The 19,540-nt window shown below is 32.1% G+C and overlaps 2 protein-coding genes across 3 annotated transcripts; both read left to right on the top strand.

Annotated features, from left to right (window-relative positions):
• The first annotated feature begins 5,444 nt into the window (after positions 1-5,444).
• Positions 5,445-7,571, top strand: LOC127082690 (endonuclease 1). The gene is made up of 9 exons (XM_051022919.1): positions 5,445-5,778; positions 5,858-6,038; positions 6,150-6,242; positions 6,317-6,372; positions 6,472-6,555; positions 6,675-6,770; positions 6,857-6,921; positions 7,031-7,104; positions 7,234-7,571. The coding sequence occupies exons 1-9, from the start codon at positions 5,644-5,646 to the stop codon at positions 7,356-7,358; spliced, it is 909 nt and encodes a 302-aa protein (XP_050878876.1). The 5' UTR covers positions 5,445-5,643; the 3' UTR covers positions 7,359-7,571.
• Positions 7,572-15,279: 7,708 nt separating this feature from the next.
• LOC127082678 (lysine histidine transporter-like 8) lies at positions 15,280-18,906 on the top strand. 2 transcript variants are annotated; one of them, XM_051022911.1, is made up of 6 exons: positions 15,280-15,729; positions 15,811-16,205; positions 17,096-17,229; positions 17,349-17,776; positions 17,864-17,995; positions 18,122-18,906. In XM_051022911.1, exons 2-6 carry the CDS (start codon positions 15,823-15,825, stop codon positions 18,605-18,607), a joined length of 1,563 nt encoding a protein of 520 aa, XP_050878868.1. In that variant the 5' UTR covers positions 15,280-15,729; positions 15,811-15,822; the 3' UTR covers positions 18,608-18,906. The 2 variants fall into 2 exon arrangements, with proteins under 2 accessions (XP_050878868.1, XP_050878863.1); XM_051022906.1 differs by having other exon boundaries at positions 15,283-15,726.
• The last annotated feature ends 634 nt before the right edge of the window (positions 18,907-19,540 follow it).

Here is a 19,540-nt window from a genome sequence, read left to right as displayed (position 1 = left end):
TTAAAATAAAATGTAAATAATAATAGTTTTTTATGATAACAAATTTTTTTTGATATTATTATTTTTAAAATATTAATAATAAAAATGATTATTTTTTAGAATATTAATAATAGAAATAATATTTTTTTTTAATTTGTAAAAAATATTCCAAATATAGGTTAAAATTTTTTATAATTTAAGACGGATAAAATATTATTTATCAATATTTTTAAATTATTTGGGACAAAAAAAATGTCATTTATTAAAAATATTTGAAAATAATACTTTACATAAATGAGTATACAAGAGACAGAAAAGAAAAGACCATTCAAATTCGAATAATAAAAATATCTGATACGAAATAATAAGAATATTATTGTCATTATTATAAGTAATAATTTTTTTAGATATAATAAATAATTAAAGTATTTGATATTTAATTCATATGAAATATTCCAAATATAAACTGAAAAAGGCTCAAAATCTTTTTTAATTTAAGACGGAGAAAGTATTATTTATTAAAAATATCTTTTATAATTTGAGATATTTATTAAAAATATTTGAAATCCATTAACATTGATGACAAATTATTAAAAACATAACATATTAATTATTATAGATAAGGTTAGAAATAGGTAAATAATTGTCATTATTATAAATAAGATTTTTTTAAAAAAAATTTTACTGAATAAATGATATATCTAATCATTATAATACTTTAATTATTTACTATATCTAAAAAAAATTATTACTTATAATAATGACAATAGTATTCGTATTATTTCATATCACATATTTTTATTATTTGAATTCGTCTTTTCTTTTCTGTCTCTTGTATACTCATTTATGTAAAGTATTATTTTTTTTAATAAATGATATTTTTTTGTCCCAAATAATTTAAAAAAATTGATAAATAATATTTTATCCGTCTTAAATTATAAAAGATTTTAACCTATATTCGGAATATTTTTTACGAATTAAAAAAGAATTATTATTTCTATTATTAATATTCTAAAAAATAATCATTTTTATTATTAATATTTTAAAAATAATAATATCAAAAAAAAATTATTATCATAAAAAACTATTATTATTTACATTTTATTTTAAATATTTTTATAAAAAAATTATTATTATTTTTTAAAAAATCAATTATATTAATTAAATATAGAATTAATTAAAAAATATTTAATAATAATTAGAAAACTATTTAATAAAATATTAAAAATATTAAAAAATTAAAAAAAAAGTTCTTCATTCCGTCGGCCACACAAGGCGCAATGGGCCTTCATGCCCTCGTTCAATGGATGGACGAGCCCAATAATAAAAAGGGGTAGATTGGGAAAAAAAATCATAGTGGGGCAAAGTGAGAATTTATTTTCAACTTTGGGGTATATGGGGAAAAACTCGCATTTATGACTAATAAGAATCATTTTTTATCAAATTTATGTGTTTGCATCAGATCTTTAGATAAAAATCAAGAATTTTTACCGCATTTTTGGAAATACCCGGTAAAAACACATGTTTTGCATGCATTTTTATCAGATTCTTTTGAAAGAATAGATAAAATGCTAATATTTTTTTGAATTTTTTGAAAATTTGATTAAAAAAAAGCATGGTTTTTTATAGATTTTAAAAAAAAAATCAGAAAAGAGTAGGCATTTTAATGGTTTTTTCAAAAAATATGGTAACACGTATTGTTTGTATTGGTTTTTTCAATAAATCCGAAAATTGTCATGGTTTAACCGAATTTTTCAAAAAATTTGGTAGGTTAAATATTTTTGTTTTGTTTTTTGAGTAAGGACTAGAGGATCGAATTGCATGATTGCTTATCGGTACCATGATAGAACTGAAGTTGTTGCAACGAGGGCTCAAGCGAGGGACAATAACGTTGATGTCTCGCATCTCTGGGCGAGTAGAGTATCTCTGATCGGTTCTCGCAAGAGGCAATTGCCGGACTAACAATTTTGTGTACCCCGTAGTATCTGATGTAGATAGTTTATGCATGTTGTTAGATAGAGTAGAAATCATGATGATGGCCATGTTGTTAAGGATGTCCAAGCAGTTGTGAGAATGACAGACAGATGGTGGCCAAGATAGAGGTGTCACATCCTTCAGAGACAGAGGCTCCGACTACTATAGAGGTTACTCCGCAAACTGCTATTGAGGCACCTGCTACGAATGATATGAATGTTACTCCTCGGATTGAGACAAAGGTCACTGCTGCGGCTTTGATAGAGTTGTTTGTACACGCAGATGAAAGTTTTCTTATAGGGTCCAGTGATTGTTTTGTGCTCGCTCACTAGATATGTTGATCATGTGGCATTCAAATTATGCCAAGGAGAGGTATGTATATGATATGCTAATGATATGACTTTATTTATTATTCATACGTTGAAAATAAATGACGTTTTTTACTTTGTTTTTTACAGGACCGCCCTCCGCTGAAGGTGCCCGCTCATAGGGGGAGGGAGAGAAGATGTTCTTAGATGTCCTGACGCTAGAGGAAGTCAAGGTAACTATTTATGATTGTGATCTTCGTGGAATGTTTGTTGACAATGATCAATGGTCATCTATTGGCAACCTTTGTTGAGCGATGGAACAAGGAGACATCTTTCTTCCATCTTAAATGTGGTGAGATGAAAATTATATTGGATGATGTCTCATCTCTGTTCCATCTTCCGCTGGTAGGTAGTTTCTTCATCGCTCTTATCATTAGCCAAGAGCTTGCATGTATGACTGTTGTACATGACTTGGGGTTACTGAGGAGTAAGTGATAAATGAGTTTAGTTTTAATAAGGGTGCTCACTTTTGCCTATCTTAGCTACATGATATGTATGTCGATCTAGTGCATCAGGGTATGTATGAGACAACCGTTATGGTATACATGCTACATCTTATAAGATGTACTATCTTAGAGGATAAGTCACATGTTTATGTCGATGCGAAGTACATGTGGTTATTTCGTCTCCTTAAGCATTGTAGCTGGGTATGCGGGTGTGCTGCACTGACTGTTATATATGTTGTGTTTGGAGTGAAAATTATTTTTTTATAAGGCAACTTACCGGTTATATGAGCCTGTTTTAGGTATAAAAAACTATTATTTCTTACTATTTTAGTTCTCTTTATGACATTTTTGTTGGTTATCTGAGTCCATGTTATTGTGCAGTGCTGGATATACGAGCATTTTCCATCCATTTTGTGAAAGGCAAATTATTTTTTACCATTGTTGAGTCCGCAATGCCCAAAAGATGGAGGGGCAGGCATGCACACCTGTGAGGTGTTGCAGAGTACATGAAGAGGATTGTTACACTAACTGCAGATAGTGTAAACTGGACACCATAAGCAGACCATAAAGTGCATCATGAGCTTAATGACACTTAAATGTTTTTTTAATTTGCGATGGAAGACCTTAGTGGCTTTACACTTACCTAAGAGGTGTTTGCGCCAGTTTGAATATGCCCAGAAAATCCCATGACCATTCCATGTTATTTCATATGAAGGAATTCATAACTAGTTTGTTGGTCACAATTTGGGTTCGGCATGTGCCGTTAGAGAACATGTAGTGGATGTTCAGTTCCTTGTGGAGTGTGTGGATGGGTACTTGGAATGGAACCTTACTATATCACACCCTCGTATCATCTCACCCAGACAACATGAAGATGATGTTGTACTTTCTCATGGTGGACCTTCTCATGTTAAAGGGCCTTCTGATGATGTGTTGTCGCATCCACGTGGTGCGGATGAGGCTTAGCACTGGCAGATGATAGTAGTCATTATGGATAACATCATGGGTTTGGTGAGCCCAGATTGTGAGGTTTATACTTTGGCATCGCATGCAACACATCTAGTATGTGGGGGGCCTATTTAGACCTTACTATCATTTTTTGTATTATTTGTATATTATGTGTGGTATTACTCACACACTTGCACAACATGGTTTGTTGGATAACATTTTGACAATTCAATTATTGCATAATGAACATAACAACATTTGACAAATGATTACATAATTTAGACAAATAATTACATAACTTAAAAAATAAGACTAAATAAGAAAACCTAAACACTATCAGTTGATTCTTGACATTCCAACATCTTGATCATGTCGTCGACAGATCTAGAAATTATTACATCAAACTCGATCGATCCCTTAGTTTGTCTACATTGATATGTTTCCACATAACTTTCAAATCTTCATCGGTCTTCGATTCAATAAAGTTGCATTTCACATTTTTCATGAATATCAGTTCAGTCTGCACGAAACTCGATCTTACTCATCTTTTTGTTCTCGGTGTCGGATAATATATTATTTAACTTGAATCTTAGGAGGACGAGACATGTGGTGCCCTCTGGGAGCCAAAACTCTATAAGAGGTTTCACCCCATTGAAATACACTTGTGCCTTAATAAAAAACGGAAGCATTGTAAAATGTTTTACTTAACAACACACGACCTTTATTTCTACAACTTTGGATTCATTCTAGACTTCACAAAACGGTCGGTGCAATCGTAGGCGTATAAAACTGTCGGCAAAATCTCAACCCTTCAATTTAAACTATCATTTTTTTTAAGAGATTCACTAAAAGTCTGATTTTTTATGGCTAATTTTGAAAAAAAATCAATACTTTTATAACTATAGGATTTTTCAATGTTTAACGAAAGTCCTGGTAAATTTTTATCTTTTTAAAATCCGATTTATTTCACCACATATTAGTTGCTTGAAATATACGGTATATCAGATTTTTTTATATATATTACTAAACTTTATGATTTGTATTGACCTTTTTACTTGTTCTATTTTTCGCTCGAACTTTTTGATAAAATTTTGACAAATAATATAGGTATCGTGAAAATATATAGGAGTGTATGGGGTCAAAATGTGGGTGTTAGCATAAAATCTCAAAATTTATTGGCTTCAATATTTATTGTATGTTTAGTTTTATGGTACAATAAATTGATTTTCAATGTAAAATTAAATTGAATACAAAATAATATTAAAATTAATTCTGAAAGCCAAAAACTCTAATTTCTAATTTTAAATCATAATTAATTTTTAAAATTAAATCAGTTTTACATGAGAATATACAAATATATTTTTTTGGTATAAAACGGAATATTACACTCAACCTTGAAACTAATTCTATCTCTAAAAATATAACTCTAATAGATGCTCAGAACTAACTTCGACTTCGCAAATATGTTAACTCAATTATAAATTTTTAGGAAATTAGTTTTACAATTGCATCATTGAGTCATGGATATCGTGTGATCACAAACATGTTGCTTGCAATTGCATGTAGGTAAGGTAGGTAACAGTGTACCATAAGCAAAGAACTCCAATTTCTCAAAACTCAAATTATGCTTCCTTTTACTCAACACCCAATTCACAACACTTTCTCACATGTCTCAATTATTTACATATTATATAATGTCTCTTCTACCTTGTATATACCAGAATATGCCATTTCAATAGTACTTAAGGTCAACTTGAAACTTAACTTAAACACATAGGTGTTTCAATCTTGTACTCAATAATATTCCCATAACGTGTCCTTTGAAGCTAATTTTCCTATAAATGCAACTATATATATGCATGTAATGTAATGTACCCTTCATAAGGAAAACAAATTGAAAAATATAAGGTCATTAGAAAATATTAGATATGGCTAGATTGAAAGGCTTGATACTGTCTCTTCCATTTGGATTTATGTTGCTGTTATGTTCTTCTTTTATTATACTACCTGGTGTCATCGGATGGAGCAAAGAGGGTCATGAAATGACATGTCTAATTGCACAGGTAACAACATATTAAAAATCGGTTGAACGCTAACGTAAAGTAATTTATGTTTAAATACGATTTTTTTACGAATTTATAGGCACTTTTAAAGCCTGAAGCATCAGAAGCAATTCATCATTTGTTACCTCCCTCTGTGAATGGTAATTTATCAGCATTATGTGTATGGCCTGACCAAATTAGACACTGGTACAAATATAAATGGACTAGTCCACTTCATTTCATCGACACGCCCGATAAAAAATGTGGTTTTCAGTATTCGAGTAAGCGTTGTTTATATCTAGTTATTTTGATATCTGACATGTTCATGTTCTTATTAAATCTCAAAAATGTTTATTACTTATGCAAGAATTTGTTGATGTTAACAAACATAGGGGACTGTCATGAAGATATGTGTGTCGCCGGAGCTGTCAAAAATTTCACTTCTCAACTTTCACATTACAAAGAAGGAACTTCTGATCGGCGATGTAAGGGTCCCGTGTCGATGATTTTTTTCTCTTTCAAATTTTTTACTTAATATTGATTATTTAAGTGATTGCAGATAATATGACTGAGGCATTATTGTTCTTGGCGCACTTCATGGGAGATATTCATCAGGTTTGTCTCACGAAGATCTTTAATTTTATTCATTTTATATTTATTAATAGTGAATACACTCGATAAAGTTAATTTGATAAAATTATTATTCTCTTTCAGCCGATGCATGTTGGATTCACCTCGGACAAAGGTGGAAACGCGATTGATCTACGTTGGTATAGGCACAAATCTAATCTGCATCATGTAAGATAAAATTATGTTACTAGAAAACTTGTTTACGAAACAGTTTCGCTTAGCGAATTCAAGATTCTTGGAGGCGAAGGAAACTGACTTTTTGTTTTTATGCTGTTTATGATTATAAGGTGTGGGACAGAGAAATTATTCTCACTGCATTAGCAGATTATTATGACAAAGATGTGACACTCCTCCTCCAAGACATTGAGAAGAACTATACCAATGTAGGAATAATCAAACTTTGTTGTCGCGCGTGGAGTTTTTGATTGATTCGAAATAAAATCAACAAGTTATTGTTTCTTGTATGCAGGGAATCTGGTCAGAAGATGTTGCTTCTTGGGAACATTGTAATGATCTATCTCTTTGTGTGAATAAGTGAGAACCTTTTCGCTTTCACTTTGAATTCAATCAATCTATTTGGCTCTTTGTTGTTAATGATTAGATTTCTTATATTGAATGTGATTGTTTTGGAATAATCATGTAGTTGGGCTAAAGAGAGCATACAAATTGCTTGCAAATGGGGTTATGAAGGAGTTAAATCCGGAACAACTCTTGCAGGTAATTCAAAGTTACAAACCATAAATTTAATCACTTATCGATTGGTTTGGTTAGTTCAACTACGGTTAGCACGAGTTTAACAGATTCACTATATGTTAACGGATTTTGTTGCATGTGTGGTTTTTGCAGAAGAGTACTTCGACTCAAGGATGCCATTTGTGATGCAACGAATTGCTCAAGGTGGAATTCGATTAGCCATGATTCTGAACCAAGTGTTTGGAGATTCTAAAGAAGGATTTGTAGCAGCTACTTAAGCATACTCATAAAAAATGTGACTAGAAAATTAGTTGATTGAATTTGTTAATGACAATTGATCATAGGGTTAACTCCATATCAAAATGCAACAAATTGTTAGTTTCTCACATTATTGAGCTTGGAAGCACATGCAAAAAGCCAACTCAACATATGTATAAATATGTTATTATCAGTTACATTTATGATTATATATGGCCAGCTTTTGGTTTTAAGTAATTAAAGCATTGGAGACAGATGATGCATGAAATCAATAGTGATTCATTGCAAATCATATTGAATAGAATTTGAATGAAATAGTAAATCATTCTCTATCTTAAGCCATCATAAAATTGATGCATTCCTCCTCAGCTTTAATCTACAACTTCAATGATCTTCTCCTAATACTGATGGTACAAGCACCTATGGATTAACCAATATTTCCTTGACTTGATCAAAGACATTTGGTTGGTCGACTCCTCACGCGGTGAAAATTCATTCATCCCCCAGGTGGATATTAACCTGTTCATAAAGGTAATCTTTTCCAAGAGACCCTACAACTCTTCCTTAGTGCATCGTGGCCTCGCTTCTAAGGTTGCCTTAGTTTTTCTTGAAATGGCCTTCATAGCCCCAAGTGAATATGTACCTCTATAAATTTAGTATTTTCCAAGATACATTCCAACTCGTTTTTGGTGCGGGGTGGCCTCGTTCTAAAATATGTAGATCAAGTGACTCCAAACATCAATGGGCGTGAGTTGTGCCGGTTAAAAAATGATTAAAAAATGATGTCTAATAAAAATTTGATTTATAAAACTGTTTAAGTTAATTTAATAAAACAAGCATAGAATAAGAAATAAAGAATTAAAAAAAGGGAGAGAAATAAAGAATTAAAAAAAGGGAGAGAAAGAGAAGTACAACGTAAAGGAAATAAAGAGATGAAAATAAAAAGATCATGAGAAGAAAATATGTATCAAAGATTTATAAGCCTAATTATTTGGTTAACTCTTATCCTTAAGAGTTTTTTCTTGAGAATTCTATTAAAAGATATGAGAATTTTTTACAAGTTAAACTCACAAATCTTCTTACAATCAAAAAAAGATTTTAACTCATTAATCTCGTGAACCAAATAAAATAAAGATTTTAACTCCTTAATCTCATGAATCAAATAAAGTGTTTATAAGGCTATGATTAAGTATATTTTTTCACATGCTAAACTCAATAATCAAATAGAGATTTTATCATGCTAATCTCAAGAATCAAACAAAGACTTTAACGGACTAATCTCAAGAACCAAACGCAGAGCTGAATAAGCTTGAGAACAAAACAAAAACTTGTTACACAGATATAAATCAAGAGAAAGCACCCTCTCTAGTAGAATACAAACTTAACACAATGCTAGTACAACTGAACTCACATAAGTGTTTTCACTATCTTGTCGCTAAGGCAACTTTAGTGAAGAATTAGAAAATAAAGAAGAATAAGGTATAAAATGAGATAAAAAAGTTTTCAATTCAAAATCTGATGTAAAATAAAGAGAGGATAAACCCTCTATATAAAGGAGAAAAATTGGCTTGAAAAGAAAATGATCCAATTTTTTTTAATGTCTTGATAGATTAATCCTAGTTAATCGATTAGACATCCCTAATAGGGAAAATTTTTAAATTGCATCGTCATTATTCTGATTAAATGTTTCTCTAATTGATTATACACATTACAAATGTGTTAATCAATTAAACCTAAAATGGTAATCGATTAACAAATGTAAAAAGTTCCCCTAATTGATTAAACAAGTCAATAATCAACTAAGGACACGTATAAAAATATTATTAGGTCTTTTATCAAATAAAAGAGGCTTCGAAACATATTTGAATGTGTGTGTGTGTGTGGTGGGGGTGTATGTGTGCGCGCGTGTGTGTATAGCGTGTGCGTGAGAGAGAGAGAGAGAGAAAGAGGGCTTCCTTAGTATCTCGATGAATACTTTTATACATTTACATTAAACTAATCACTCAGACACACACTGAGCACAAGATTGGTCGATCTTTCACACTTCCTCTCTTTCACAACTTTGGAGCTTCAAGTTATCTTGCTTGATTCATCATTGATTTAGAATATTATTTGGAACTTGACCATTCTTAATTGATGAAGCTTTAAATAACTTCTTTGATCAGACGCCATCATCATAGGTTATTGGACATTGTTACCAAAGACTTTACCAAATGTCATTTGACCTTATGCGTTGTCATCTTTGAGGTGGTTTGAAATTTGATCTCAAAAAGATATTTTTTATTATTGATAGACAAGGACTTAAATGTCGTTAAATATAAGATATTGTCATCATCAAAGCCAATATGGTCATCTGACGGTTGCAGACTGATGTACCTGCAAGCACATAGATCCATAAGATTACCTTAGTTGTTCTCTTGAACATTTGCATACCTTTGTAATGTACTAGTGAATTCAGAATGATCTTAGTTGAGACCCCAAGCATACACTTAGTTGGATGCATCTTCAAATCATGCCACGCCATTCGTTTCAAGGCTTGTTAAAATTTTATCAAATGATTTCGAAAGTTGTTCGACTAGATCACCACATAATATATATATACTTTTACCAATGAGGTCATAAAATATGAAATTTATTTATCTCTGATAAGTGTCACATGTATTCTTCAATAAAAATGGCATGAACAACTTCTCATAAATCCATGGCACACCTTGTCATATGACGGTTGTTTTATGGATATCTTCATTTGCTACAAATATTTTATTTTAGCTTGAATATTCGTCCATGAAGGTAAGAATGCATGTGTAGTCACGACATCAATTAACATGTCGACCGGATGCATTCCACATTCTCCCTTTAGAATGGAGAGATTCATGTTGTTGACTAAGTGACTCCAAAATTCCAAAAAATTAATTTATAAAACTTTTGATTTTAAAAATATTTATGTTAGATGGTGGAAGAAAGTAGATAATGGACAATCGAATAATAGAGAAGAGAATAGATATATAAATAAGTAGCGGAAATAAAATAGATAATATAAAAATAAAAGAGATATGGGATAGAAAGGCCACACTAAAGAATTATCTTGGTTTGGCCTAAACCATTTGGCATTTTCCATTCCCTAAGAGTCCCCCTTGAGATTTTCACTAAAACAATCTTGAGAATTTTACAAGATCAACCCAAACAACATCACAACAACTTTAACTTTTGAACAAGATCAATCCACAAACCTTACAACATATATCATAACTTTTTCATAGGCTCAACTCAATATCTTCACCCAAACTTTTTTAGATTTAGTTTGCAATCTTCAAATCTTATTACAAGGTGATCACAAGAGAACTACACTCTTGAATAAACACTTTCAACATAATACAACATAAGTCTCAGATTGAACTTTTCACTCTCTTGGCATTAAGGAAACTCTGGAGAAAAAGACTTTATAAAAGAATGAGAGAAATAATGGTAGAAGAAATTTTCTATTAAAAAAACTTGTGTGATTAAAATTTGGTACTTGTATCGAATTATCTATTAATAATAAGTCATTTATTTTTTATTTTATTTTATTTTGTTAAAATTGGTACTTGTATTGAATTATCTATAGTAACTAGTATGTTTGATGAAGTATTAAGTGTGACTCAGTCGTGAGGCCCCGTTAAACATAATAACACAATTCTTAAAAAATAGTAGTCAAGTTTTATTGTGAAGTGAGATCGTATTAAAGCATTGAGACTATTATATGGATCAACTAGTGATCACATCACACAGATCATGTATAAAGAGTTATCAATTATTCATATAGGTATACATATTAGGAGTAATATTTATATCGAATTGACCCACCATGAGAATACTACATAAAATATTATGCCAATGTCATAAGTTATTCTCAAGGTGATAATGTTGTATACCACCCTTCAATCTGAAACCACTATAGACCATATATACGGATTCAAATACTTTATTGTCATTTAAACATTGTCCATAATAGGATGACTACAAAGACGGTTTATGAGTACTCCACAAATCATGTTGAAGGATATGAGTGACCTAAATGGAATTTTCTCATCTTGCGTAATAGGATAAATATTTAAGAGTTCAATATTTAAATCGAAAAGGGTAATATGGTATATGCCTTGTGTAGTGTTATATTTTATGGATGCCCTAAAGCAGCAGGGTGCCCTCATCCAGGATTTTCATCGCCTAGGGGATGACTCGGAAACCAACCCAGAGGAAATCCTAACGCGGTGTCAATAAAGAAGGAGTCTCCGCTAACTCCTAAAACATAGGTGGTCAATAACTTCCCCCGGAGAAGAAGGAATGGATTGACACCATGAAGGGTGACTTAAATTCTATGTCTTAGAGACCTCTATAAATACATCTCATCTCAAGGAGAACAAATGAACCTCAAGTAATACATATTCTAAACACCCCAAAAGAGCACAACTCTCACTACCGCCTTAACATACAATCGTCAATAATCATACACTTGCTACCAAACATCACCGGTCATAAGCAGAACCTCTCACCTCACGTGAGTAGGTCTCCTAAATCACAGTGATTCTGTGAAACTCCATGGCACACGTAGGTTCCACTAGGAGCCAGTTTGAGCATTGTGTTTACTCAAGATTTCGACCTGGAAGTTCATTTGTTATTTTGTTACTTTATGCGGATGATATCCTCATAGCAAACAACAATATCGAGGATGTAGTTAAGGTGAAAATTAATCTCGATAAGGAGTTCGACATGAAGGATCTGGGAGTTGCTGCCAGAATTATTAGGATTGACATCCAAAGATATATAAAATAGTCAAGATTATGCTTATCTCAAGAGACATACCTAAAGAATATTCTTGACAAATTCGGTATGTCGAATTCAAATCCCGTTGTAACACCAACAAATCCTTAATTCATGTTGAGTACGACTCGAAGTCCTAGTACTGAAGTCGAAAGATACAATATGAATAACATTAAGTATGCTAGTATAATAGGTTCTTTGATGTATGTTATGGTCTGTACGAGACCATACATAGCATACAAAGTAAGCCTTGTAAGGATGTATATGGCCAATCCTGAAAAGGCGCACTAGCAACCTTTGGAGTGGATTCTAAGATATATAAAAGGATCCTAGTTTATTGTGGAGCCATGAGTGATAGCAAAGTTGAAATCGAAGGATTTGTCGATTCTGATTATGCAGGTTATATGGATTCCAGAAAATCTCTTTCTGGATATATTTTCACTATGTTTGACACAACAATCAGTTGGAAAATAACACTTCAGAAGGTTGTTGCCTTATCAACCACTAAAGGTGAATACATTGCCTTTACTGATGTTGTAAAAGAAGTAGTGCGGCTTGGAGGTTTTGCTAAAGAGCTGAAACTTCAAGGTCACACAATCACTATTAAATGTGATAGTCAAAGTGACAAACATCTGTCGAAGAATTCAACCTATCATGAGTGAACCAAGCACATCAATGTTAGGTTCTATTTTGTCAGAGAGACAATCGAGCGTGGAAAAGTCCAAGTGCTGAAGGTTTCGACTGATGACAATGATGCTGATATGATCACTAAGACATTGCCAAGTTACAAGTTCTTCCACTGTATGCAATTGATAAGACTGCATGATGACAACTAGTTCGCTTCATGGTTCAGAGTTGTATTCCAAGGGGGAGATTTGTAGCTTATGAGTTATAAGCTAGTGTTGGATCAAAATCTGTTGAAGTCGAAGAGTTAGTTTAGTTGTCGAAATATGCTAGGTTGCTAGCATGTCGAAATGGGATAGTCTGTTAGCATATTTGTTTAGTATGTTAGTCGAAAAGCTAGGGTTTTAGTTCTCTTATAAATAACATACTACTCCCCATTTCTCAATAACTCTAATTAAAAAGGAGAAAGTGATGTGGTTGAGATTCAATTGTAAACATTGTTCTCTAATTTATAATTGAATCACAAATTCATAGTTTTATACCACTTTGAATCAACTTTTTTTCTCTTTTCTCTCTTTCTCACTTTGTGGTTTTCTTATTGATAAAGACACCGATTATACTTTGTTTTGTGGCATCATTTTCACAATAACTTTTAACTACATAAGATTCCTCATCTCCGTCAAAACCCTGAGTGATACATGTAAATTGTAAGGGAATAATAGAAATTATGTGTTCCTCATCACCCCACCCACCACCCATAAATCAAATCAACTAAACTTTTTGATCCAAACCACTTCCTCCACAGCCGATGAATTTCTTGATCCTCATTATTACCCAAACCCAAATCAAACAAACCCTTTCCTTCCCAGTCGAAGAATGCAAAATTTTGTGTTCCTTCTCAACCCACCTTAAAATCAAATCAACCAAACCTTTTCCTTAGCAGTTGAATAATTTGAATTTGAAACCAAATTCAACCAAAGAAGATGAACACTACAAAGAAGAGAGTGGGAATGATAAATATTATTGAAGTCGATAAGAAATAGGAGAATGATGTGGATGAGAAGGTAATGAGTAATTGAGAAAGACGAAGCTCGTGAAAATGAAGTATTTTTCCTATTTTATTGACTTTGTTATTTTGTATATATTTTTAACTTAATTTATATATATTTTTATTTTAAAAATAAAGTTAAATTAAATAATTAAATATAAAAAATATAAATAACATATAAAATAGAATGACAATTGTCCACACTAGTCTAATTCTGTCACATATTAAAATTAATAGACACATCATCACTTTTTTTTTTTGATTAAAATTGAAAAAACAAAGAATTATTTCAAAATATAATAAGAGAATTTATTTCGTGAAGAACCACCATAATTTAATTTTTATTTTCATCAAATAATTTTCAATATTTTTAAAGAGATTAATTAATATGCATTGTCAGTGTAAAAAAATTTACACTATCGATTCATCACCATCACCCGTTTACATTATTTTATAAATTTTAAAAATAAAAGTCAAATTTATCCCAATATTCAACTGTTATAATTTACTGATGGTGTAAAATTCTTTTACACTGACAATATATATCAATTAAATTTATTTTTAAATACCATTACTTACTTTTAAAATTATAACTCCAAAAGTATAATTTCAAGCACGAGGTAAATATCTAGTTGGTAGTATCACTCATACATAGAATGTAGAAAACTTAGAAAAAAGTTATGATAGAGTAATTAAATGCAGAACAGCATGATATTATTTGTTTCATGCTTAAAGAAATCATTTGAAATGAAGCAACACAATAATATCTATGTACTCATGAACACAGGATCATGCTTATATGGTCAAATGGTCAACGAGAATCACATGCGAGGCGCAGCAAAGACAGGAAGACACGTGGTGGTGGGGTTGTCTGTAATTTCTGACAGACATGTTATTTTTTCCATGTTTTTACGCTCCTACTTTCACATCCATTACAAGGTTTTGTTTTTGGTCATATTTTTCCAAGGTTTAACAATTCCCTTATCTGTTCTATATATATAAACCCTCTCACTTCAAACAAAACTTATTATCATTACAAATGAAAAGTTAAAATTGTCTAATAAATTTTGGGAGTAAATTAGAGGCCATAAAATAAATGGGACCATCACGTTTAGCCTGTAAAAAATATGTGAAAATGCCGTTAAATTAAGGTTTTTGACTCACATTCTCCATTTTATCAATTAAATTTTATTGTACATTGTATTTTAGATGCTTTGTTTATTTTTTTTTTTTACGGGGCAAGACAAACTATCTTCCATAATCACCTCTAATATACTTGCCTCGCCCCATTTTGACACACTTTCTATTTCCTATGATGTCCTTTGCTACTCTAGTGCAAATAGTGCTCTAAGTCAAAATCATTATGATGGACCCAAGCAATTTTGGAACATCTTGATTAAACATTCCATTTTGATGTATCATGACAAGTCTCATCATTGATTAAATTAGACACACCACTCATTGTCCACTCCTCTCACATGACTCATCTCTCTCTCTCTCTCTCTCTCAACTTTCAATCACAATTCAATCACCATCATTCATTCTATCATCACATGCCCCACCACACCATTCATCAACGGTCACAAACCATCTTCTTCCTTTCGGCCACTTTCATTACCATAGAGACCCACCAACACACTCACTCAACATGTCCCTGCAACCCTCAAAGCAATGAACTGAGTGAGACAGAAACACACTCACACAACACAACTATACACTCTTTTCTAACTTTTCCTTTTTCTCCTCAAACAAAGTGAACAAAGTCAGATATATCATTATGGTTTCTCGTACCCACAAATCATTTTATATTCCCACACTTATAGACCAAACAATTGAAAACAACACCAAAAAAACATATTCCAACGTTAAATACCATTAACTAATGTTCTAACCTCATTTCACAACCTTTCTACACTAAGGTAGTAGTATTCGTTTTCTTTCATTTTCTTTCATTTTTCAACTTTCTTTTTGTGTGTATCCAAAACAAGTTTCATTTGAATCAGGTAACTTCTGTGATGGAGGAGAGACCTGAAACAGAACTGATATCAATACCTGCGACACCAAGAGTGTCCACACCTGAGATACTGACACCGTCAGGACAAAGGTCACCGAGACAGGGATCAAAGGAAGCTAAATCATCAAATGCATGGACACCAACATCTTTTATTTCGCCAAGGTTTTTGAGTCCTATAGGGACACCAATGAAAAGGGTTCTTATAAATATGAAGGGTTATTTGGAGGAAGTTGGTCATTTGACAAAGCTTAACCCTCAAGATGCTTGGCTTCCAATCACTGAGTCTCGTAATGGAAATGCTCATTACTCTACTTTTCATAATCTCAATGCTGGTGTTGGTTTTCAGGCTCTTGTTTTGCCTGTTGCTTTTGCTTATCTTGGCTGGTAATAATTTTCTTACATTTTCTGTTTTCTATGCTATGCCCTTTTACTATGATTCATGTGTTTTAAATCTTTTAGACAAGTTTGGATTCATTTTTTAAGCTAATTTACCTCTGTTTGCAATAGGTTGAGAAGTACTACTTATGAGATGTATCTTTATTTTCTCTCTTTCTATTACTTTCTGGCAGAAACCTTACTTTCATTTTCTAGGATAAAAAAAGAGGTTCACTATCTCCAATATGTTGTCCTTTTACTAGACATAAAAAGAAGGGATTTTGAAATGTGGGCCAAGTTTTTCACAAGCATGCCTTAATGGAAAGAGATAGGGGAGAAGGCTTGTTAATTTGTCCCTTTATCTTTTGAGTTTCTTAAAGCGAAATTAGCTCCTTGCTTTAAGCAACTTTTTGAGTTATGTCCATATTCTCTCTTTTTGTTATTGGTTGATGGACCATTGTGTTGGCCATCAAATTGCTTAATGGTTAGTACTAGTTTATCTTTTGCTATAATTTCTAGTACTGTTATGGTAGCACCTTTTATGCAAGTTCTTTTTTACTAGTTGCTTAGATTTATTTAAACTTATTGATTGTCATAAGCACTTCTGAGACTATTTGATTATGAGAAAGTTTATGGAAACAACTTATAACATGACCATAAATTGATTTTTAGACTTATTTTCACAAGCTCTTCAGGATAGTTTATAGCTTATATAAAAACAATTTGATTTGATTTATCTTTTGTTATATAAGTAGCTTTCACATAAGCACTCATACAAAAGAATGTAGAATTTGTTGAATTGATCTGATAAAAAAAGTTAGTATGGAGTGATGTGGTGTTAGAAAAACATTTCAGTCTCATCATCATACTAAGTAATGCTGTGTCCAAATATTTTTCAGGAGTTGGGGAATTATTTCCCTAACCGTGGCATATTGTTGGCAACTTTATACCTTATGGATTTTGGTTCAGTTGCATGAAGCAGTTCCAGGTAAAAGGTACAACAGATATGTGGAGCTAGCACAAGCAGCATTTGGTAAGTTTGTTTGCGTTTTTCGTATTCGTTTACTTTTGAACCAGAGCTGTTATTCGAACACGTGCTATCTCTGCGGTGTAGTAATGTTCGGCTTATAATTTTTCTACCTTGTATTGCAGGAGAAAGATTAGGAGTATGGCTTGCACTTTTCCCGACTGTTTATTTATCAGCAGGAACTGCAACTGCGTTGATTCTTGTCGGAGGGGAAACCATGAAACTGTTTTTCCAAATAGTTTGTGGTCCAACATGCACCTCAAATCCTTTAACCACAGTGGAGTGGTACCTTGTTTTCACTTCTCTATCTATCGTTCTTTCTCAGCTTCCGAACCTCAATTCAATTGCAGGACTTTCACTAATAGGAGCTGTTACAGCCATTACTTACTCCACCATGGTTTGGGTTCTTTCCGTGAGCCAACAAAGACCACCCTCTATCTCTTACGAACCTTTATCGCTGGCTTCGCCTTCGTCTTCATTATTTCTCGCCTTGAATGCACTTGGAATTATAGCATTTTCTTTCAGAGGACACAATTTGGTCCTAGAAATTCAGGTAAAAATGAATTGGATATATACTTGTATAGTTTTTACTTCAAATTTATAATAAGTATTTGATGATATGCACTTTGTTTTTGTTTAGGCCACAATGCCTTCGACGTTTAAGCACCCGGCTCGTGTGCCTATGTGGAAAGGAGCCAAGGTTGCTTATTTCTTCATTGCAATGTGCTTATTCCCTATGGCCATTGGAGGCTTTTGGGCCTATGGGAACCAAGTAAGTAAACTCTTATCATATAAGTGCTTATGTATAAGCAGTTTCTAACAAAAATAATAAAAGAAAGTCAAACTGGTTTCATAAGCCATCCTGGAAACTTCTGAACAAATTATGATTTTGTAACAGATGCCTAATGGAGGGATTTTGACAGCTCTATATGCATTTCACAGTCATGACATTTCAAGAGGAATTCTGGCCTTAACTTTCCTTCTTGTAGTGTTCAGCTGTTTGAGCAGTTTTCAGATATACTCAATGCCTGCTTTTGACAGTTTTGAAGCCGGATACACCAGTCGAACGAACCGTCCTTGCTCGATATGGGTTCGGTCAGGTTTTAGAGTTTTCTTCGGATTTGTCTCCTTTTTCATAGGAGTGGCACTTCCTTTCCTCTCGAGTCTTGCTGGTTTGTTAGGAGGACTCACTCTTCCGGTCACTTTTGCATATCCTTGCTTCATGTGGGTTCTTATTAAGCAGCCGACGAAATATAGCTTCAGTTGGTATTTCAATTGGATTCTTGGTTGGTTAGGAGTTGCTTTTAGCTTGGCCTTTTCTATTGGAGGTATTTGGAGCATGGTTAATGATGGACTCAAATTGAAATTCTTCAAGCCTAATTAAGTGTGAGATTGTCAGAATCACCGCTGTGATTATTTCGAACTTGGTTCCTATACAAACATTCATTAAGTTTTGATTATGTCATGCAAATGTATCAGATGATGGCTAGATGCACTATATTATGCTCAGAATGAATGGTCTGAAAGTTAGAGCATGTTTTATTTTTCAGTGATCTAGCTTTGAAGCTTTGTTATGTTTATGTTTAGAATGTAAAATAATGATTGTGTATTCATATTTGTTGAGACCTTTAAACGAAAGTCACTGGTCTAATGTTTCAATTTGTAAGCTCTGAGTTTCAGAAATATTGTCTGATGTGGAAGGGTAATTTCCACAAGCATTGAGAAGAGGAGAACATTACTGTAAGCTTAATTGCATGACCCCATAAACTCCAAAGGTTAGGGGTGTGTTTGATCTCTTGTATTGAGACAAAATTTGGCAACATTAATACTTTTCCAAAACTAGCCAGGTACTTGCTCAAAAAAAAATCATAGGTTCTGACAAAAAAAAAATCGTGACTGAATCAAATGCTTCAAAGGCAAGCCGCAGCAGAAAATTAGCTTCTAATAATAAAGTTGAACAAAAAAATAATATAACTCTGAACAATAGATTGTACGAAGAAGTATAAGGGACTTTTTTTTTTTTAATTTTTAATGATTGGTATAGTATATGAAAAAAATTTATAAATTTTTTTTTTATAAAAGTTTTAAATAAAAATTTGGTTTGACTAATTATTCTTAAAATGTTATTTTAGACGTTTTATTATTTTATTGACTTTTTTTATATCAAAATTTTAAAAATTTATTTAGTTTTAAAGCTATTTCAAATAATTTTTCTTAAAAATAATTGAAAAAACTGTAATTTTGAGTATACTTTGATCTTTAATAATATAAATTTATGTTATAGTATATCAAAATTAGTCTTTTAATTTATAAAAAA

The sequence above is a fragment of the Lathyrus oleraceus genome, chromosome 1, assembly GCF_024323335.1.
Source record: "Lathyrus oleraceus cultivar Zhongwan6 chromosome 1, CAAS_Psat_ZW6_1.0, whole genome shotgun sequence".
Taxonomy (NCBI): Eukaryota; Viridiplantae; Streptophyta; class Magnoliopsida; order Fabales; family Fabaceae; genus Lathyrus; species Lathyrus oleraceus.
The sequence above is the reverse complement of the archived record's forward strand: the minus strand, read 5'-3'. Positions and strand labels throughout refer to the sequence as shown.